Source organism: Calliphora vicina, chromosome 3, assembly GCF_958450345.1.
Source record: "Calliphora vicina chromosome 3, idCalVici1.1, whole genome shotgun sequence".
Taxonomy (NCBI): Eukaryota; Metazoa; Arthropoda; class Insecta; order Diptera; family Calliphoridae; genus Calliphora; species Calliphora vicina.
The window spans coordinates 37144858-37169467 of record NC_088782.1 but is presented as its reverse complement, the minus strand read 5'-3'; the positions used below and the strand labels follow the sequence as shown (position 1 = coordinate 37169467).

The 24610-nt window shown below is 30.5% G+C and overlaps 1 protein-coding gene across 1 annotated transcript in view; it reads left to right on the top strand.

Moving 5' to 3' along the window:
- blot (bloated tubules) overlaps positions 1–24610 on the top strand; it is a 115683-nt gene that overhangs the window by 34302 nt on the left and 56771 nt on the right. The window contains exon 2 of the mRNA XM_065506509.1: positions 5268–6117. Within this exon, the coding sequence (XP_065362581.1) occupies positions 5350–6117 (768 nt within the window). The 5' untranslated portion in view covers positions 5268–5349. The remainder of the gene's footprint in view (positions 1–5267; positions 6118–24610) is intronic.

The window sequence follows — 24610 nt, the reverse complement described above, 5'->3', positions numbered from 1 at the left end:
CTTAAAAAATAAATAACTCAATGAAATCACCATGTAAGTAGTGAAAAGTAACTCATAACTTTGTAATGTAAGTTTTTGGTGGGTAAAAGTATTTACTTTTGAAAAATTTTAAACAAATTATTTATATTTTTATAAAAAATACCTACCTACACTTTGTTTTTATCTCAAATGTTTAAAGATGAGTGCGTACATATCTTATCACTTATCAAAATTCTGTGTAATTAATGTCATACAAATAAATTATCATTTAATTTTTTGTAGATGTAGAAAGAACAACACAAATTGTTTTTACCTTTTTTATCATAAAATACAAAAATATATTTATGTATAATACAGTAAATACACTCTTCGAAATAAGTACATGGTACAAGTTTTGATTTTCCTGGATGTAGTCGTAGGTTTTTTGATCATATCTTAGCCATTTATGGACATATATTGCTGATCTTCAATAATAAAATTCTCGAACTATTGCCTAAAGTTTAATACAGAATTTGGGTACCACAGATATTATCTGGGATCTGCGGAATTTTGATTTAAATAGAATATAAGAATCTAGAATAAATATTCTTTGTATGATCGCAAATGAATATATTTTGAATATACAAACGAAATTACCATTTTATATACTTACGCGATTTGTTTTCATTCTGCCATATATTTATTTCTCTCAGTACACTACAAATATGACACAATTTATATCTCATCCATTTATTCACTTCTTGGGAAACTTAATACACAAACATAAATAAAACAAAAATTAACAAAATATTCAAACAAATAAATAAATTCTTTGCAATTTGTAAAACAATCATTTAAATTGATTTCAGTTGAAATTGAAAATAAAAAACCCATTAAAAACTATTTAAACTAAATGATTTGTGGCCAGTTTTGGTCATTGTTAATTGATTAGGCATATTTATACACATGTATTTTTGTAGTCTCATTAATTTGCAATCTTGTTTTCTTAATTAGTTCTATTTAAGGTTTGCAAGCCATTTAATTTAATGCGTAACTTTAGTTGAAGATTTAAAGTAATGGGTTTAAACCATAACAGGCAGATAAATAAGTATTTTAAAAATTATTTAAGCAAAGAATTTTGTTAAAAGCATAAACGATAAAAAATACAAATATATCAGATTCACTGTTGAAATAAAAGTAGGCGTGGTATAAAAACAATTCTTACTTCCTCATTAAGTTAAATAAAACTTTTTAATAGCCCTGCTGGAAATTTGTGTCAATTGTTTTTCAACCTGTGGTCGACTTAAATAGAACATGGAACTTGGAAGACCTTCGTACAAAAATTTCAGGCACAGGTTTGGCTTGCTGAGATGATGATGTCAATGATAAGTTCAGACACATTTGACTCTTAGTTTTAGTAGGCCCAACTTGTCTTTAGTTGTTACAAATCATTATAGTGTAAATATCTAGAAAGGAAATGAAAATACTTTAAAACTTTCCATTATATGTATCAACCTGTTGACTCATGTTCTATATATAATTTCCCTGTTTTATCAGTATTTTTTAAGATTTGTCACTGTCTACAGTTTGTAAATAAAAAGAAACTTTAATATTTATTTAAAGATTTTATATATTCAACAGCTGTTTTCATATTGTATTGAAAAGCAACTGTTTAAATAATATTTATTTAAGCCATTTAAATATTAAACAATTGTTTTTTGTTTTTTTTTTAATAAGAACCTTGCTGCACTTGGTTGAACTTTAAACAATGATTTGAAACCATATTTTTTGGTAGTAAAATGTATGTACTGTTTTAGTAAATGGAAACAAACATTTTCTTTCTTATTTTGAAAACAAAAAATACATTTTAAAATTTTAGTGAAACAGGCCTAAAAGAAATAAAATTATCTAGAGTTATAACTATCAGCTTAAAATATATAGCTTTGTAATAGCAATAACGAAACATTCATTGGTCTTACTGTAGATTTACAATGATGCCTGTTACGTATTACTTATATAATGCATTACTTTTCATCACCATAATCAACATTAAGTGGATGAGAACGATGACCAATTAATCATCAAATAGCTCAATGAATAAAACAGTAATCTGTGGACATATAGATCGAAAACTCTTCTATAAAAGACCTAACTCAGTTGTCATACACCTAAGTGTTGGAGTTTTTATACTTTCCGCTCTATGTGTAAATATTTCTAGTTTGAATTGGAGACGATCTTGTATTTTTTTCAGCACCACCATTCTCTAGCTATTTCATAAATAACTTGTTAGTGTCATCTCTGCTTTAAATTCGCTAATCAAAAGCCTGGCAAGTAGATTAGTGAATAACTAGCGAAGGCTCGATACCGCAGATACGTTAATATTATTATTATGAATCCTCCTGTATTCTCTTCTGTGCTTTCAAATTGTCTTGTAATAATTAATAAATTTTAATTGAGTCTAACTGTAGTGAACTTGATGTCTGTTTGTCTACTTAAGTAGAATTTTTTTATTAATTCAAGTATGAATAAAATTAATAATTGTTGTTGGGGTGAATTTTGCAAATGAAATGACAATGACTAAATTAATTGTTTGTAATAAATTAAAAACAATATCAATTGACTTCCAGGTAAAGACATGCACCAGTTAAAAGTGCTTGGAAGTAGGTTGGTGGGTAATCAATGATATTTTATTTGTAACCACACATTTGCCGATGCAGAACTAGTACCAAGGGCTCCAGGGTTTTTTAAGTTTTTGTGCTTAAGTTTTAACTCTTTCGGCCACGGTTTTATGTGTATATGTTTATAATCCAAAAAAAAAAAAAATTTTAAAGTTTTTCTAAAAAGTTTTTTAAAAATTATTTTTTTAATTTTTTTTGAAAAAGAATTTAGACAAAAAAATCTGTTGATGAAAAAAAAAATTCGGGTAAAAAAATATTTTTCCCGATTTTGATCCATTGTAGGTCCAACTTATATACATCGTTGCAATATACTGAAATATCAAATCAATCCATATTGTCTATATTATTCGAGGTTGTCCCGGTTTTTTCCTTATATCTCTGCCATTTGTAGATCGAATCGATTTTGCCGATTTTAAATAGCAACCGAGCCGGAATAATTTCTGATACATTGATGTATGAATTATGTATGTAAGTTATTTGGGGGCTACGGAAAGTTGATTTCAACATACATACGGACAGACGGACATGGCTATATCGAATTCGCTATCTATAACGATCCAGAATATATATACTTTGTGGGGTCGCAAATGAAATTACAAACGGAATGACAAACTTATATATACCCTTGCCACTCATGGCGAAGGGTATAATAAAAATACAGATAAAGGTTTTTATGGAATGAGGTGGTTAGTTTATTAACACAGAGGGATTTTGGTGTCAAAAAGTCAATTTTTCAAACACTTAATTTCAAAAATCAAATGATGCAGTTTTGTAGATAAATGTTTAAAGATGAAATGTACACTAGTTTTAATAGTTTTAAGAATTTTTTTTTTTTTAAGCAAAAATTTACTTCGATTTTCACACAATTCAGTGGTTTATTTATGTATAATTTTCCTAATAATACCATTTAACTTTAACATATTCGAAAAATATAGCATTTCTCCATAAATACAAAAAATAAATTATGGGGCTATCATAAACCGTTAAGAAGATATGGCCATATTTATAAGCCTCTAAAAATTATTTTATTTTTGATTTTCCATGGCGGAAAAAAAATGTTGCCCCACTTTCCCCCAAGCTGTTTTTTTAATAAAATGAAAGGTGGGATTGTCTTGTTTCGATTAAAAGAAAAAAAACTTCATATTTTTTGTCGAATAACAAACGAAATATCCAAAAAATTCTTATCTATGTATGGGTTTCGTGGGCGGTGGACGTGACCGATTTAATCGAAACTCGGCATGCGTTCCTTTTTTGTATCAATAAATGTATGTACCAAATTTCTAGACTTTTGCTTGGATATAAACAATTTTATGCGAACAAATCAATTTGGATTGTATGGGCAGAGGGCGTGGTCGATTTTGATAAAATTTTATTTTTTTTCTTAATTTAGTGAATATAATTCTCGGTGCCAAATTTCAATGCTCTACGACCACTGCTTATAATTTTTGCACAAAAATTTATTGCATTTAGATTGCATGGGCGGTATGCGGTGGGCATGGCCGATTTTAATAAAACTTAGCATACGTTCTTCTTTTGTTTCAGAAAATATATGTACCAAATTTCTAGACTTTTACTTGGATAGAAAAAATTTTATGCGAAAAAATCTATTTGGATTGTATGGGCAGTGGGCGTAGTCGATTTTGATAAAATTTAATTTTGCCTTAGTTTGGTCCATATAATTATCGGTACCAAATTTCAGCGCTCTACGACCACTCCTTATAATGTTTGCAAAAAAATGTATGAAGCCATCCCTCTGTGTGGCGGTGGGAATTAAATTTCTTGACCAAAACATTATCCCATTTTATTATATAATTAGTATTTTAGTTAGTTTATTAAGTGAACTATATGTGGGGCTATGGTCAATATATATTATTATTTTACAACCGAATCGAAATGATACACCTTTTGTTTTGTCTATATACTATTATACGAGTCACAAAATTGTTGATAAATTGTTTACTTTTTGCCATAATAAGACAAGACCTGTCTCGGCACTAGTAAATTTAAAACAATTAACACAAATTCCCCGTAATATTATAGTATTTTATCAATCAAAGTTTGATTTAACAGGTCTATTTCATAGTACATATGTGGAACCGTTATATAATACTATTGTTTGCATGCAAAATATCTGCCTGGGATCATTAACATTTCTATGTTGTTCTTAACAGCCCTATTAGAGAGATGCTGCTTTAATTTGACAATACTCTTCTATTATATAAAATTCAATGTTTTGAAAAATTCTCTGACATTTAATGTTTATGTAGGTTTTGTTGTTGGTTTGTATTAATTAAAATTCTATTTGTACGATGCCCGCTATTTATCATTGTCAATTTATCATGAACATTTGTGATTATGTGATTCATTTAAAATTCAATGGAACAATAAAGCCACTGATTTGGTGTTTATTTTTTCTTTATCGCTAAAACAATTTTAAGAATTTCAAAACAGTTCAAAAACCACCTTTTTCCCCGAACACCTTTTTGTATGATGTTAAACTGTGGCTGTGTGTCAGTTAGAACCTGCTAGCCTGTATTAATAATTCCATTGTGATTCATTTTTCGGAATTGTGTATTTAATTAACAATATTTTATTCATAACTGGGCTTTTTGTTTTATCATTTCTTTACAGATTTACAAAAAAACAAATGTTTTGATAAAGCGAGTATATTTGAACAGTTTTTGCTCCCATCATTAACATTAACATCAACATCATGAATCCATCGTTTAAGACCCGAACAAGTGACGAAGCACTTGATGAACATTTGCAGCAGCTGAAAGCCACAACGGCACAAAGAAAACAACATTTAAATAAAATGTACGCAGCAGGCAAAACGCCGTCAACGTTACCCACACCGCCCACACCACCACCATCCTCACAACCAATGGAACAAATGCGCATGCGCAGCGATTCAACAGCCACCAGTATTTATGTAATGGGCCACAATTCCACCACAAAAGATCCATATGCCAGCAATAATACGACTTTGGATCGCAAACAGGAGCATCGTTTGTCTTGGGTTAATATGCGCCGCAGAGCAGAAGGTGGTGGCAGCATGAGTGGTGGTAGTATGGTGCCACCTATAACACCCTCGCCACAAACTACACGCAGTTATATATCGAATATAACGACCACCGAATTGATGAGCACTAACGGTGTTGTTGGTCGTGGTGCTGGCATTCGAGATGTGGGTGGTGGCGGCAGCGGCGGTGTGGGCACCATAAGTGGTCGTACAACAGCCACTTCAGGACGCATTAGTTCCAGTGGTATTACTACCATTAGTGGTAGCAATAATACACTTAACGATATTCATTCGGATTATCATAGTCAAGATGTGGGCGCCGGCAGTGATTTTCATAATTTTTCACGCATTGGTGTTTCGCCCATGAAGCAGCATTTGTCGGTCAATAGTAGTTTTAATTTGGCCAACGGCAGCACGGTTAAATTGTTATCAGCTACGGATGATGAATCAAATCAACAGGTAAGTTTTAACATGCTATTTTTTTATAATATATTGAAACTAATCTGTGGTGTGTGTTATTTAAATTACACCATTGCTAATAGTAGAGAAGAGGATTTCAAAACTTTAAAAAATTTATTTCTTTTTTAATTTAAAATTGTTTGAAATTTTTTTAATTAAACACAAATACTCAGATGAAAATGATATTGTGAATACTTTCATAATAAAGTCTCTCATATGTTTGAGGCTGTACAATTCCTACGGGGGAAACTGGAAGCTCTAAAATTCCTGGTCCTTCGGGGGTTATAGTTTTAAGACTTAATTTGTTACAGGTTACCGTTATAATCAAGCGGTTTTCCTGAAGGGGAAACTGAAAGTGTCTCATAAGTTTGAAGCTCTAAAATGCCTAGGGAAAAGGGAACTACAACATATATATTTTGTTCGAATGAATTAATTCTAAATTCTATTTTCAAAATGAAATTAAATTGTATATCTTGACCATTCCGTTATTAAATTCTTTACGAGTTAATTCACAGGCTTTATTTTGTTGTACTTCAAATATATTGAATTCATTTCTTTGAGAATTAATTCTTTATTAAATTCATTCCTTTGAGCATTCATTCTTAATAGAATTAATTCCTTATTAGTAAATAGCTTTAAATATGTACTGAATGATTAAATATTCTTCAATTCAAATCAATTTAGGCTTAAGTTAATTTTTTTGAATTCATTTTGTAAATGAACAAAACTAAATGAGGAAAAAAGATTTTCACTCAATTTATATTAGTTTTAAATTATCAAAAAGTGAACCATTCAAGGGTTAATTAATTTCATTATGCACAAATTCTATTTAAAAAAAGCTAAATAATTTGTTTTGTTAGGTTTTAATTCTGAATTAAAATTTTTGTGAAGCTTAAATTTAATTAATTAACTCTGTTTGGATTTTTATAATACCCTTAGAAGGACTAAACTTCTCTGTAACTATTTCCTTAATAATGGGAATCGGTTTTAGTTCCAACAAGTAAGAGAACTATATTCGGCTGTGCCGAATCTTATATACCCTTCACCAATTTATACTTAAAAATATTTTTTTCTTAAATATTTTTATTTTAAAAAAATAAATTTTTTTTAAATTGTTTAATTTTTTTTCAAATTATTTTTTAAAAAGGTTTTTTCCAAATTTTCTTTTTTTTTTAAATTTTAAAATTTTTTTTTTACCAAAAAGAATTTTTGATGAAAAAAAATTTGGGTTAAAAAATATTTTTCCCGATTTTGACCCATTGTAGGTAGGGTTTTTAATTTCCCGACCTTTTTTGATTCCCGGGAATCGGGAAATTTTTCTATATTCCCGGGTACCCGGCTATTCCCAAAATATATACACTAAGTTTTTATATGAAATTTGGGAATATTATAGCCAAATTTCATATAAAAACTTAGTGTTATAATTATTAAATATCAGAGCTTCGAATTGTGGAAATAACACAGGGAAGTGGAACTAACACAAAACTTAAATTGAGTTAATTAATTCATAGCTCTGTTTTGAATATTATAATACCCTTAGGATGAAGGGAACTAACTCAAAACTTCTCTGTAACAATTTGCTATGAAATGGGGATCGGTTCTAGATCCAAACTTTATAAGAAAGTAAATGTATACCAAACTTATCTGTTCTGTTTTGGATATTTACAATTCCTAGGGGAAGGGAACTGATACAGATCTAGTTATGTGACTGATCCTTCCGGGGTTCTAGTTCTAACAATTAATTTCTGACAGTGTCACTGATCTAACCCAAACGATCTTGTTTTACTTTTAAATATTATAATAGCCCTAACACAAAACTTCTGAATATTTTAACGTGATGGGGGGACCAGTTTTAGTTCTAACACTGGTGGCCAAGAGTGCCAACCTCTGCTTAAAAACAATTGACACCAATTTCCCGCAGGCACTAGTCACAAAGCTTGTCAATAAATTATATTTGCCCAATTCACAATTGATGTTGTAGTGTTGTAGCGTTGTATGTCGTAAATATTTTTCAAACAAATTTTTCGAAACAAAAACAAAACATTAATAAAAAAATTACGACATACAACGATACAACGCTACAACACCAGTTGTGAATTGGGCAATTAATTTAATTTGTTTCACATGTCACGGGACTAAAGGCCTAACTATAATGTGCATAACCTAGCTTAAGTTAATGTCAAAACCGAACGAAAAGACTGTCAAATGCGTAAGAAAATCCGAAGAAACTTTTAGGTGGCCATAATGTACTTATGTACATTTAAAACAAATTAATTTGCACATTTATGTGCAAGACGTAATTAAAAAAATACGTATTTCTTATTATTTTATGAAAATAAATTAATTTTCTTCATCCTTTTCATTTTTTCTTTATTTTCTTTGTATACAATAAACAAACTTACGGAATGTGCGACCAGCTTCGCTCTTTGCTTAAGCAAATAAAATTTGACGAAACTGGACGAAACTCTCTTAAGTACATTATTGTTTGTCATCTACGTTTTATATGTATTCGAACAGTTGCTTAAGCTGACTTAAACTAGTGTATGCATATTATAGTTGGGCCTTAAAGTTTTCCTGAGACTTTTCTTTTAAAAGACTTCTCAAATAGCATTAAAATAAATAAAAAAAAATTGTTTATAAGTTTAAAACTTTTTTTATATTCAAATTTCTCTAAATGCATCTTGAGTGTGGGAAAATGTGCATAAAACTGCATTACATTTTAATAGAGTCATGTAATTTATTACAATCAATTAATTATTTCTATTGTCATTCATTCATTCAGTCATTTCATTTGTAAATTCACCCCAAGAACAACTGTTTATTTTTTTTTTCAATTTGTATTAACAAAAGTTTTACTTAAGTAGCCAAACAGACATCAAGTCCACACTCCAATTACACTCAATTAAAATGTATAAATTATATCAGCACGATATAAAAGCAATATATTACAAGTATATTGACAATGAATACATATATATGGACTTGGAATTAAAGTGGTATTAAGGGGGATGTAGAATATTTTAATATTACCCATTAATTTTTAAGCACTAGTTTCACATATCGATCGAGATTTGATTACTATTACAAAGATTTGATAAATTCTCCACAATTTTTCGGATTTATCTTAATTTTTTTTTAATTTAATTTTTCGTTAAACATTTTGATTGGTTGTTGGTTGAAGTACCTTTTCCGAAGTCACCAGATATCCAACGGACCCACATGCGATAAAAATATATCAGATATCAATCAACTAAATTGATCCATAAGTGGCTGAAAACCTAGATTTTTGACATAGTTTTTCCTATATCGCGGTTACCAAGTAAATTTATTTTGAAGACCTTTTCAGCGTGGTGTCTTAGAAATTCGATCGACAATAGCCTAATTTATTGGGTGAATGACTTAAAAAATTTAACATTACCCATAACTTTTGCGCACTAGTTTCACATTATATATTTGTTATTAATTCTGCGCACCCCATTGCACTAGTTCCAAATTGACGAATGGGAGATATCACTACTTACTTAGTAAACTACATGTAGGGCTTTTGACTGAGTTCTATTGACACTCTATTGCGGGATCAGCTAGTTTTCGCTCAAGCTTGGTTCGAACTCGAACTCGACGTCTCATGTATTGTAGTAGTGTTTAGCGACAAGTATATTATTACAATTCAACGCAGTACGGGTTTTAAATGAAACAATTCTAGAGTACATTTTAGTTCAAGGATTTGAAATTTTTTTTTCACTAACGATCGTCGACTGAAACACATTGAAGTTCAATATTTGAAGTATCAGTTTGAAGCGACATCACCAACATTAGCAGAACAGCTGATCAATGAGAACTAAAATGAATAACGGTTCAATATTTGAAGTTTTGTAGCAGTCAAAAGCGACATCAGTAGGTTTAGCAAAACAGCTGATCGACAAGTCATGATTTTACTTTGAATACCCCTAATGCTGTGGTAATAAACTGTCATCTATTTAAAAGCGTTTCTCAAATGTATGTACGGGTTTTTTTGATACAGTCTGGCTGGCAAATAATTTAAATTATTCAATTAACAAACAAATTGAATATTTTTGTTCGCATTGTTGTTGTTGTTCATTTTGGGTTTTATTTGTTTAAATAAATTGTATAAATTAGGTACTACAACTACTACTAGATTCAGATTTTATGTTTCTTTTCGTAATAACTTGCAATAACTTTAATAAATTGTTTTGACATTTGATTGACATATTGTTGTGACAGTTTTATTTTTGTCGCTCTGTGTCGTCGTCCCCAACATAAACAAACAAATATCTTAGAAATAAATGAAGCTACCGAAAAGAAAATGATGCAATTAAATAAACAATGATGCGTAAAAAGACAACATGAAATTTTTATTAAATCTAAAATAAAATTACACTTGTTATTTTAAATGAACATTAATATTTAATGGTAATAAATACAACATAAACAATATTTTGTACAAGGTTGTTTTTTTTAGGTAAAACATAAAGAAACCGGGTCATAGTATTTTTTTTGCTAACCTAAAATTGTTAAAAATTTTGCACAATATTTTGTTAAATGAGAAAAGAACTTGATACTTTTTTTAAAAGTAAAACACCCAGTTTTATTTTGTTTGTATTCATTACTGCTGATTTCTGGTAAATTTATCTTAATTACTAGTTCAAATATGCGCAATCAATCGATTCAATGGCTAATTTACACAATTTTGTGGGTAAATGAAATTGAAATTATTACAAAGAAAAATGTGTGTTTGGTTGTTGATCAAATACATACAGCTCAAGAAATAAAAATACAACAGAAAATTATCAGCTTCATTGCTTTTACCGTATGTATTTATTTCTTAATGGCAATTTGTAAATAGATACCTAATAAATAAGTATATCTTTTGGTTGTTAAACAAATAATTGTACAATTGTTTGTACTCGTGCATATGTTGATCTACAACATGTTTGAAATATTTAAAAAAAAGGTTAAATTATGGCTAACAACGGCTATGAAAACCTCTAATTGTATTAAGAAATTAATAATTACACTGTGCTACAATAAAACTAGTATGAATGTATGTTCGATCAAGCCCAACCATTTAATACCCTACACTCAGTAAATGAGCTAGTGATGTTGGACCGATCGCCATGAGATTAGGCGAGATTTTTTCAAATGTTTAGCTTTTATTTTGAAACATTTGTCACCATAAATTTATTCAAAGTTAGATATGACATTTTCCCCATCTTTCTCGCAACATATGGATTCCGAGCCAAAAGCTCATCTTTTGAGGTCGAGAACGACTCAAGCTAATTTTGGATACTCTGTTCTGAAGTGAAGCATTTCCCAGAGATATAGCGTTCTGCATCAATTTAAACAAGTAGTAGTTGGACGGGGTAAGGTGTGGAGTATAAGGCTGGTGGGGCAAAAATTCCCAACCACTTCAGGTATTGTAACATCTGGCCTAGCGTTGTCATGATGTTTTCATGTCTGGTCGCATATTCTGGGTGTTTTTTGGACAAATATAGCTTCAAACGAATCAGTTGCATTCGGTACAGTTTCCCCGTGATGGTCTGGTCAGATTTCACCAGCTCATATTAGTTAGGACCCTGTTGCTCCCACCAAATACAGAGAATTACCTTAGCGCCATGGATATTTGGCTTTGATGTCGATACGATCTCTTACGCTTATCGTTATCGTAATGAATCCATTTCTCATCGCAAATAATAATTCTGTGCAAAAATGCTTTTCTTTTATAGCGTTCAAGCATCATTTCCGACATGCAAAATCGTCTCTCAAGTTCTCTCGGCTTCAATTCGTATGAAACCCAATTTCCTACTAAAAATGCTGCCTGAGTACCCCAATGATTTTGCAAGCTCTTGTTGAGTTTGACAACAATCTTCATGGAGAAATGCCTACAATTCTTGGTCTTCAAACTTTTTTTGTTCGCCTGGGCGATCTTTGTCTTCCGTGTCAAAATCACAACTTCTGAACCGCACAAACCATCTCTCGGACGTTGAAACCGATGTAATACATTCACCATAAGCTTCTGAGATAAATCGGTGGGCTTCAGTGGCACTTTTTTTCTAATTAATGAAGTGAAGCAAAACATCCCGCATATGACGATTCGTTGGTACAAAATTCGACATTTTCGAAGTAAAAAAACTTTTTTGTTTACACTATACGTTCATATTTTCAAAAATTCTCGACAACCTCTCGCACTTTCAATCTCCGATCGGCCAACACCATATTGTAATTTTTGTTCAATTGTTTCGAGTGTAGAGACTTAACTGGGCGTCCAGAACGTTCGGAATCTTCCGTCCTTGTACGGCAACAACGAAATTCAATAAAGCATTTTTTTACCATTGAAAAAGATGGTGTAGATTTTTCACAGTATTTATCTTTATTTCAGTGAGGGTTTATTTCTCAAAAATTAATGCTTATTAAACAGACGAATTTCACTTTTTTTCAATTTCTCTTCAAGGCACGAGAAAGTCTGCTATCAATGGCAGTCAAACACATATTAAATGACGCAGCTTGTTAAAATTTTGACAGGCGTTAACTGATAGATGCCTGTTCACAGGAGCAGTGTTGCCCTTTCAAAAGTTGCGGGGTCAATACTCCCCCCCTCGTAAATATTCTAGTAGGCATAAATATTAAATATTAGTTAATTTTAACCCTTTACGGCCATTTTCACAATGTACGATTATTTCATTTTAACCGGAAAATTAACTAACTGTCGGTTTGTTTAACGGGGACCATTTAACCAACGGTTACCGATTTACGTTTCACCATCATTTGATTACTTAACCAAAGCATTCAGTAGAAAGTATGGCAATAATGCATACATTTGTTTACGAAAAATAGTGTAATGAAAGATTGAAATATAAAAAATTGTCTAAAAGACGGCATAAAAAATAATAATTTGTGTTTTCTTAGTGGTATAATAAAAAAACGCATAAAACTCAAAAATATTAAGGTACTTAACTGTAAAATTTACAGAACAAACTGAACAACAATTACTGAAAACCAACAAGGAAATGTGCACATTTGTTGTTTGGTTTGTAAGTGCAATATCCGTGTGGTATATGGATCACCCCGTGCAAAATTTACTTTTCTTCGCTTTACACTTTTAAAAATTATAAATATTACAAAAATATAAATGTTTTTCCATGTTATTTTATTATATTTCTTACAATTAAGATGCTAACCGGCGAAATTTATTCGGTTATATTTAACAGCAACTTTATTGTTAAATAGTGTCAGTTAAGAATTAATCGTACATTGTGAAATTCATATTAGCCTAACTTGCGGTTAAAGTTCACGTTAACTTTTAATCGTACATTGTGAAAATGGCCGTTAATGTTCTTTATGGTCATTAAATTTAATATAAAACTTTAATCATGGATTTTTTTAAAAAGAAAATAATTTACTTAAGGGAGAATCCATATCAAAACGGACAGAAGACTGCTGTTTTCGGATTTGACATCTTCATTTTTATACCCTTCACCTTCGTGAGAAGGGTATATATAAGTTTGTCATTCCGTTTGTAATTTCTACATTTTTCATTTCCGACCCTATAAAGTATATATATTCTGGATCCTTATAGAAGCCATGTCCGTCTGTCTGTCTATCTGTCCGTCTGTTGAAATCAATTTTCTGAAGACTCCAGATATCATCGGGATCCAAATCTTCAATAATTCTGTCAGACATGCTTTCGAGAAGTTTGCTATTTAAAATCAGCAAAATCGGTCCACAAATGGCTGATATATGAGGAAAAAACCAGGACAACCTCGATTTTTTACCTATTTTTCTAATGATAGATATTTCGAAGACATTTGCAACGACGTATATAAGACCATAGTAAGTTGGACCTACAATGGGTCAAAATCGGAAAAAAAAATTTTGAACCCGAATTTTTTTTCACCAAAAAAAAAAAATTAAAAAACAAAATTTAAAATTTAAAAAAAAGAATTTTTTTTAAAATTTAAAATAACAATTAGAAAATTTTTTTTTCCAAAAAATGAAGAAAACAACTTTTGAAAAAAAATAAATTTTGTTTACCTAAAAATATTTAAAATTTTTATTTTGAAGTATAATTTGGTGAAGGGTATATAAGAGTCGGCACAGCCGAATATAGCACTCTTACTTGCAGTCGGTAAATCCGACTGCTGTCCGCTTTTACATGGATCTGCCCTTAATTAATTTGGTGTCAAAATTGGCTAAAATTTGTATGCGTAATTTTGGTTCCAAGGTCATAAAAGGGTTAAAATTTCCATATTTTTTTCTCCCAATATAATTTCTATTTCTAAATAAATAGTTTTCTGATGTTTCTTTAAAGTCAAAGGATAAATACATAACATTTTGGAGTATTTTAATGATAAATAACAAATATTTAAAAATTTGGCCTTGAGCCCGAAACAAATTTTGTACATCCCCAAATCCTTAAGTCAAATCGCATATATGCCAAATAATTCCGAGAGGTATTGACCTAATTCTTTAATGTAAACTTTGTATTGTCAGTGGGGGTAAGACGATTTGTTCCAATTCCAATGCCTTTCTAATACTGCTATAAATTGCAGTGTAGCGTGCAATTATTTTGTTTGATTTTTGTTTATACTATTTCTATTAAGAGTATAAATAGTTTACACATATTGTTTGTAATGTTTTATTGTTTTCAAGTTTACCGCAAATTGTTATGAATGTTTTGCAAACGCAGAAAAATATAAATAAAATATTTAAACATATTAAATACTTACTTGTGTATTTACTTACTTCCCTTTTCATTGCACTTGTATTTTCACACTTGATGTTCAAAGTCAAAGTCGTTGTTAAAATAAAAAAAAATAAAATAATAAAAAATTAAATAAAAACAATCTGTATTTCTATGATATTGAGTTTAATTTACATAGAAACATCCATAAAGTGTGTGTGTTCATAATGTATTTAAATACAATAGAGCCACTGTAGACACAGTAGTTATATTAAATAGATACAATCAGCCGTACATAAACTTCAATTAAATGTCTATTGTTTTATTAAATTATTTTGTTTATTTTATTTATTTTACTGACGTACATAAATACGAATATTTCTTTAGGAACTCTGTTTTATTACCAAGTTTTTGTTACAATTGTGGTTAATGGCAGTTGTGGTAGACAGTTTAGATCACTACTAAAATATTTTATGTGAAACCCCTTAATTTTATTATTAGAACTAGTATTTTTTTGTGAAAGATTTTTTTATCTCATAAACCAAATTATATTATATATTTTTTTAAACACTAATTGCATTTAAACCTGTTAACCTACAATCATAATCACATTTAACTTGAATTTAGTCTTAATTTCGTTGGTTTTTTTTGGTTGGCTTTAAAATTAATATGTTTCTAAAGAAGTTTTCTATTTGTTTTTTGTTTGATATTTGACTAGTTTAGCAACGTTTTTATGAATGATTTTTTATTTTTTTGTGTTCAAAACAAGTATGTTTTGGAACTCGCTGGTTAAGTAATAATTGAAACCACTTTTTAGAAAATACTATATGAATTGATTATTTCTTGATTGTTTTTGAATTTAAAATAAATACTCTTAAAAATACTCAGCAAAAACTCTACTTGCCTAAGCCAGCAAGTATTACTATAGCCAAGGCATAACTACTTATTATTTGACTGAAACACTAGTTATTTTTGTTGACGATTTGAAATTAATTTTAATTAATGGGTCTCGCTTACAAATGTACTTACAATTAGTTCAGAAAATTAGTTACTCATAAAGTAATGATATAGTTAAGCACTTTATTAGGTCATTACCAGCAATTCATTATTATTTATTTGAAATAATGAAAATAATAAGTACCATTCATTACTTTGTAACACATGAAGTAACTACCAAAAATTTTACTTTAATATTCATATTTCCATGTTGTAAAACAGATAATAGTTACAGTGACTCTTTAGAAAAGGATGTTGAAATTTTGATTTTAACTCCCAAAGCTGAAAATTCATAATGGAAAGAAGTTTTAAAGAACTCTGTAGATATACTTCACCAAATTATACTTAAAAATATTTTTATACCCTACACCACCATAGTGGGGAGGGTATTATGCGTTTGTGCAGATGTTTGTAACACCCAAAAATATTAGTCTAACACCCACCTTAAAGTATACCGATCGACTTAGAATCACTTTCTGAGTCGATTAAACGATGTCCGTCCGTCCGTCCGTCCGTCCGTCTGGTTGGCTGGCTGTCCATGTAAACCTTGTGCGCAGAGTACAGGTCGCAATTTTGAAGATATTTCAATCAAATTTGGTACATATTACTTTTTCGGCCCAAGGACCAAGCCTATTGAAACTGGCTGAAATCGGTCCATTATTTCACCTAGCTCCAATACAAATGTCCCCTCGAAATTGGACTTTATCGGTCATAAATGTTTAATTTATCTATGTATCTACACAAATTTCGCTCCAAATAAGTTTTATATATACAAAATTCATGTCACCAAATTTTGTTACGATCGGTCCATAATTAGTCATAGCTCCCATATAGACCCGCTTCCGAAAATCACTTTAACGTGCATAAATCGCTTAAAAATGTTGGTAAACACACAAAATTCAACATAGTTAACTTTAATATAGACATAAATCACACGACCTAATTTTATGGTGATCGGTCCATAATTGGTCATAACTCCCATATAAGGCCCACTTCCGAAAATCACTCAAAAATATAAATTATTGAAATTTTAAAAGAAAAATATTTTTACTCATTTACTTGGTGTAGGGTATTATATGGTCGGGCTTGAGCGACCATACTTTCTTACTTGTTTTTAAATACTTTTATTTAACAAAATTAAAATTTTATTAATTTTTTTTTAAATTGTTTTAAATTTTTTTTAAAATTTTTTTTTCCAAATTTTTTTTTAAAAAATAGTTTCCAAATTTTTTTTAAAATAATTTTTGTTTAATTTAAAAAAAAAAAATTAGGAAAAATAATTTGTGAGAAAAAAAAAATGTTGAAAAAAAAAATTCATGTTGAAGGGTATAATAAGTTGTGCAATATTCGTCATTTTATAACTCGAGAAACCCTCAACCGATTTACAAAACAATACAGGCGTTGGAAAGGCCTACTTTCACTGATGGTTTAGAAAAAAAAAAAACATCGAAAAATATCTAATCACACTTTTGTGATGGTGGGGTTTCCCCATATCTACAGATATATTAGGTGTATGACTTAAAAATGTGTAATTTTTTAAAATGTTTAGCTTTTATTTTGAAACAATTGTACAATATAAATTTATTCAAAGTATTTGCCATTGTTAGCTATGACATTTTCCCATCTTTCTGGCAACATATGGATTCCGAGCCAAAAGAACTGCTCATCTTCATGAGGCCAAGAACAAATCAAACTAAATTGCGGATGCTCTGTTCCAAAGAGAAGCATATCCCAGGGAGAGAGAGAGCGTTCTGCATCGATCGAAACAAATAGTAGTCGGGAGATGCACGGTCTGGACTATAAAGCAGATGAGGCAAAACATCTCAACCACTTCATTCTTAATACTTTTCAACTGGTATTGCAATATGTGGCCGAGTGTTGTTATAATGGAATATTACGGTTCCATGTCTGGAAGCATATTCTGGGCGTTTTTTTTGGATTCAAACGAATCAGTTGAGTTTGGTACAGGTTCCCTGTGATGGTTTGGTCAGATTTCAGCAGATTATAATAGATATAACCCTTTTGCTCCCACCAAATGCTCTGAGCTTTATCTTAGCACCATGGAAATTTGACTTTGGTGTCGATTCGGCTGGTTGGCCGGACTTCTCATATGATCTCTTACGCTTCGGATTATTGTATGGATCCATTTTTCATCGGTGCAAAAGTGATTTTCTTTTATAATGTTCAAGCATCATTTCGGACATGCAATATCGTATTTCAAGGACTTGACTTGGCTTCAATTCGTATGGTTTTCAATTTCCCTGCATTTGTATGAATATTGCTGCTCGCAAACGTTTTGAAATAGCTGATTGAGTAGCTGCCAATGATTTTACATGCTTTTGTTGAGTTTAACAACAATCGTCATAGAGAAATGCATTCAATTCTTGGTATTCAAACGTTTTTGGCTGGCAATATTTGTCTGCCGTGACAAAATCACCACTTCTGAACCGAATAAACCACCTCTCGCACGTTGAAACCTATTGAACACATTCATCATAAGCTTTGGTGAGCAATCGTTGTGCTTCAGCGGCACATTTTTTTTCAAATTAAAGATGTAAAGCGAAACTTCCCGCATATGACGCTTTGTTGGTACAAAATTCGACATTTTCGAAGCAAAAAAAACTTTGTTTTTTACACTGTAATATTCAATAACTAAGTGAGAATAACTGACAGATATGTACCCTTCAAAATGACATATAAGTTATTAAAAACAAAAATCGCCTTCAAAAGATACGCCATCTATTGTAAATCCCGCATTTTTAAGTCATACACCCAATAAATTATTGTAGGGTTACTCTAGTACATTATAAGTTTCTTAAAAAACTTTTTCTTCGAAAAAAATACGAATATTTGCAAATTTTTTAGTTTTAAAATTGATTATTTTTGTTCTCAGAGGTTATTTAAACTATTTTTAAGGGATTAACACATCTACACTACAATAATGGTTATTTTAATCTGTATGTTCATTGCAATTATACAGCCCAATTATGAAAAAAAAATTGGGCTGATAAATTTTTGAGTATTGTTCACTGAAACATAATTATTTTTCAGACGACTAAGTAATGATAAATTGGCAATATGTTTTATATTATTTACAACCATTTAAACTTACATTTCATCTTGTCATTTCAAATACTTAAAATACTTGAAAGTATCAAGAGTCGCAGAAATACTGCGGTACAATTGAATATGAAATAGTATCAAAAAAAAAAAAATACAATCTTATCAGCTTTTCCATTCCTGATATTGTTATTTCAACTCACCATAACTTCATAATAACTTATAATTATATTTTGTAAAGCATACCTTTAGGCTAAACAGTAATTAAACCCACCACTTTTGGTGGCTTTCAAATATTTAAGAGTCACTTCACTCACTATTGAAGTATATTTAATTGCAATGATTTTCAACTAAAATTAATACTATTAAAATGTTTTAAAAAAATGTAAAAATATTTTTTGCTGCTAAAATGTTAATTTAATTACATTCATTTTAGATTAAATCGCCGCAACAAACAAACAAACAAAAAGCACCACCAACGTGCATAAATACAAGTGATTTAAAGAAAATCAAGTTTGTTGCTTAAGCCTTTTGATTTTTGTTTTTGCATGCAAATCGTAATTATAAGGAGGGAACAAACAATTCAACTTTATTGTTGGAAAAAAATACTAAATTAATATTTAATAAAAAAAAGTATTGTTACGGTAATTGAACACAAACAAAACCTATAGTCAGCAGTTGAAATATTAATAATATTCAAAAAATCAAATGAGCTAAGAAACTACGTTGTTGTCGATAATATTTTATGCATAGGGAGGATACAGAAATTTTCGACAAGGCATCGGTTCTTACATGTTCCAAAGTTGTTAAAACTTGGTATATAGAATCGTTACGGTCATACAAAATTTGGAGTTGCTTAACAATTTTTAATTCGTTTTGGTTTGTCTTTTATCGAGGTTCAAATTTTATATCAGAATGTTATTATTAAATCGTTCAATTTCAATTGTATATAACTTTTAAATGGTTTATACAATTATTTCAATTGAGGGATTCAAACGGTCTGCTATTATGTCGTATTGTCATAATGTCGTAAAATATTTTTTTAGTTTAAAAAATTCTTGTTGAGCTGCAAACAAAAAAAGTGTTATTATATAACAAACTAATAGACATAGTTCAAAAAAACTTATTAGTTCACAACTTTGTTGTTTGAAACCCAACAAAAATTAGTTTAAACTAAAAATATATTTTATGACATTATGACAATACGACCTAATAGGAGACCGTTTGAATCCCCCAAATATATTTTTCAAAAAATAATTTTCATATTGGATGTATGAGTTAAAAATACGGGATTTACAATAGATGGCGTATCTTTTGAACGCGGATTTTGTTTTTAATAACTTATATGTCATTTTGAAAGGTACATATCTGTTATTTATTCTTTCTTATTTATTGAACATTAATTTTTTGCATCGAAAATGTAAAATTTTGTACGAAAGATTAGTCATATGCAGGAAGTTTTGCTTTATTTCTCTAATTTGAAAAAAAATGTCGCTGAATTTCACAGATTGCTCTCCAAAGCTTATAGTGAATGTGTTCCATCGGTTTCAACGTGCGAGAGATGTTTTTTTGCTGTTCAGAAGTGATGATTTTGACATGGAAGACAAAGATCGCCCAGATCAACCAAAAAAGTTTGAAGAACAACAATTGGCGGCATTACTTCATGAAGATTATTGTCAAACTCGACAAGAGTTTGCTAAATCATTGGGAGTTAGCTACTCAAGCAGCAATTTCAAAACGTTTGCGATTAGCAGGATTCATTCAAAGGGAGGAAATACGAATTGAAACCAAGAGACCTTGAAATACGATTTTGCATGTCTGAAATTCTGGTTCAACGCTATAAAAGAAAATAATTTTTCCACCGAATCATTACTTGCGGTGAAAAATGGATCCATTACGACAACCCGGAGGGTAAAAGATCGTATGTAGAGCCCGGTCAATCAGCCATAACGATACCAAAGCAAAACCAAAGGTGGAAGCAAAACGGGTTCTATCTATTATGAGCTGCTGGCAAGTGATTCGTTTGAAGCGAGCATTGGCCGAAAAACGCCCAGAATATTTGGGACATGCCAGACATGAAAACCTAATATTCCATCAGGACAACGCACGGCCACATGTTGCTATAACTGTTGAAAAACTATTTAGATAGAAGTGGTTGGGAAATTTTGCCTCACCCGCTTTATAGTCCAGACTGTTCCTCGTCCGACTACTATTTGTTTCGATCGATTCAGAACGCTCTCTCAAGGATACACTTTACTTCAGAACAGAGTATTCGAAATTGGCTTGATTCGTTCTTGGCCTCAGAGGATGAGCAGTTCTTTTGGCACGGAATCCATTTGTTGCCAGAAAGATGGAAAAAGGTCATAGATAACAATGGCCAATACTTTGAATAAATTTATGTTGTACACATGTTTAAAAATAAAAGCTAACCATTTTATAACATCCCGTATTTCTAAGTCATACAACCAATAGATCGTGTGGTTGAATTCTATGTGGAAGCTGGCATATTTAAATGATTTATGCTTGTTAAAGTGATTTAGGAAGTGGAAGGAAGCTATGAATAATTATGGTATATAAAGAGTGAGTCGAAAATAACTTATACTTGTGTTAAGTTAAATAAAACTTAAACCGTTCAATATAAAAATTCCCAAAAATACGTAAATTTATTCAAATATTGTACAAATCCATAACACATTAACATTTTGGCATATTACTCGGAATTTATAAATTTATCCACTTTTTCCGTAAGTCCTCCCATTAAAGATTTTATAGTTGCTTTCGTTACCATTCTGGACGAGGTGGTCCACTTACGCTTAAAATCGGCCATGTCCTGGATTAACTTTCCTGTCTACTTTAATTCTTTTTTTACAAGAGCCCAATACCTTTCCTCAAGCCAAAGTTCTGGCCAGTTTGGTGAATTTGCCTCCCGTGGTACAAAATTTACATTAATGTTTGAAGGGTCTTTTTTTGCATAGTGGCATAATGCCAAATCGGGCCAAAAATATGAAGGCACTCTGGCTGTATTAAAAAAGGCTAAAGTCGTTTTATATTTCTGTGTTTATCGTGCTTGATATCAAAACTGCAAATGGCTTTTCACACAAGAAACTTCTTGGGGAATTTTGTTTGTTTTTTTGTCCGGTATTGTTCTTAAACATTTAAACTCGTCCATCAGCCACATAAAAATTTTGACTCGGAACTTGTAAAAAGTCTGCCAGTACATAAGTTTCATCATCAATCAAACAACAGGTATATTTTTTTTTTATAAAATTGACCTCAATTTTTTCGCTCGTTCTTTTGCTTTTGGACCTTTCGGAACTTTATACGACTTCAACCCAGCATTAGCTATGGCTATGCGTAGAAAAGAATCAGAGCATTTAACTTTATGAGCTGCTTTTCTTTTAGAAGTGTTCGTTGCTATTCAAAAGATTTTTTCGACTTCTGTTGGCTTACCCATATAAAAGGGGGGTCAGACGGCATGTATTGCTTGTGCTTTGTGCCATGTATTGGGACATTTTCCACATGTAAACATATACATACCGTGTGATCCAAATGAAACTTTGTGTATGTAAAATACATGTGTATTACTCGTGACATTTTTGGCAATTAGAGCATGTTCTATTTTCGTGTGTATAACAGTGTTGTATTTTGAAATACAACACTGTGTGAGTGCAAAATAAAAAAAACAAAACAAAAAAGAGTAAAGAAAAATCATAACAAAATAAGTTTCATTGCATTAAATATATTTATTGTTATTTAAAAATGTTTTAAATAAATATATTGTTAAAAACAACAAACATATAAACTAATAGAGGTTATGTCACATGCAATTACATATGTACGTTTGAACGTGGAAATTATGAATCGTATGTATAACGTGAATTTTGACATACACATGGAATTCCATATGTATCGAATACATGTCCCAATACACAAGTAATACATGCCGTCTGACCGCCCTATAAGTTAGACCTTCTTTTCTTCCTGATCCAGGTTTTATTTCAATGGTCAAGTCTTGCTTATACTGTTTAATGGCTTGTAAAACAGTGTGACAATGAACCTTCAGATATTTTTTAATTTTTTATAAAGTCCATAGGATTTTTTTTGAAAAGTTTTAAATATTTTTTTCACGTACTTTTTTTGCGTTGACCATATTGACCGAAATAACAGTTGAAAATTAATGATTTAGAAATGATAATATCTGCTTTGAATAAATTTATGTTGTACACATGTTTAAAAATAAAAGCTAACCATTTTATAACATCCCGTATTTGTAAGTCATACAACCAATAGGTCGTGTGGTTGAATTCTATGTGGAAGCTGACATATTTAAAAGATTTATTCTTGTTAAAGTGATTTAGGAAGTGGAAGGAAGCTATGACTAATTATGGTATATAAAGAGTGAGTCGAAAATAACTTATACTTGTGTTAAGTTAAATAAAACTTAAACCGTTCAATATAAAAATTCCCAAAAATACGTAAATTTATTCAAATATTGTACAAATTCATAACACATTAACATTTTGGCATATTACCCGGTATTTATAAATTTATCCACTTTTTCCGTAAGTCCTCCCATTAAAGATTTTATAGTTGCTTTCGTTACCATTCTGGACGAGGTGGTCCACTTATGCTTAAAATCGGCCATGTCCTGGGATACCTTTCCTGTCTACTTTAATTCTTTTTTTACAAGATCCCAATACCTTTCCACAGGCCAAAGTTCTAGGCAGTGTTTAAAAAACTAGACTACAAGTAGCAGTAGCAACGAAAAAACACAAGTAGTCTAGTTAAAAAATTAATAAAAACTCGGAGTCAATAATTACTACTACTACTGCTACCTTCACATTTTGGTAGCAGTAGTTGTAGTAGTACTAATAAAAGAAAAATTTAAAAGTAGCAGAGTAATTTACTTTATATTGCTACCTTAAAAAGAAAAAGTTTTGATGTAGCAGTCATTAGTTTTTTATTAATTCTGCTACTTTTAAAATTTAGTAGTAATAGAAGTAGCAGTTGAGGTAGTAGAAGAAGTAGCAGTTAAGTAGCAGTTGAAGTAGCAGCTAAGTAGCAGTTGAGGTAGCAATAAAATAAGTCAAAAATAAAAATCTTCAGCCAAAAAAGTATATTATGTGTTGTTGTTGTGAATGTATATTTATGTATGTTAGTCGTGTTGTAAACAAAAGTTCGGCTTTTTTGTTATACACACAGAAAACACGATCTTTCTGTTAGCAACACGAACATCTGAGACGAATAAAATCGAATAATTCTTTCAAACTCTCTCAAAACAAAAACAACACACAGTGTTTAATTCTGTCAATTTTGGTGTTATGACTGAAGATTTTCTTTTTTGACTACTTTTATTGCTACCTTAACTGCTGCATCAACTGCTACTTTACTGCTACCTTAAAAATTAAAACTCGATATAGAGCAGTAGCAATGAATTGTATTTTTATGCTACTACTCCATTTACAATTCATGTTTTATTACTACTGCTCTGTTAAGAGTTTTATATTTTGAAGGTAGCAGTAGTTTTAAAAAAACAAGAAAACGAAAAAAGACAAATGCTACTGCTACCGCTACATACACTTTTTTGAAGCAGTAGTTGTAGCAACAGTTAAAAATTTGTTAGTTATCGTAGCTTTTTAAACACTGGTTCTAGGCAGTTTGGTGAATTTGCCTCCCGTGGTAAAAAATTTACATTACTGTTTGAAGGGTCTTAGTGGCATGATGCCAAATCGGGCCAGA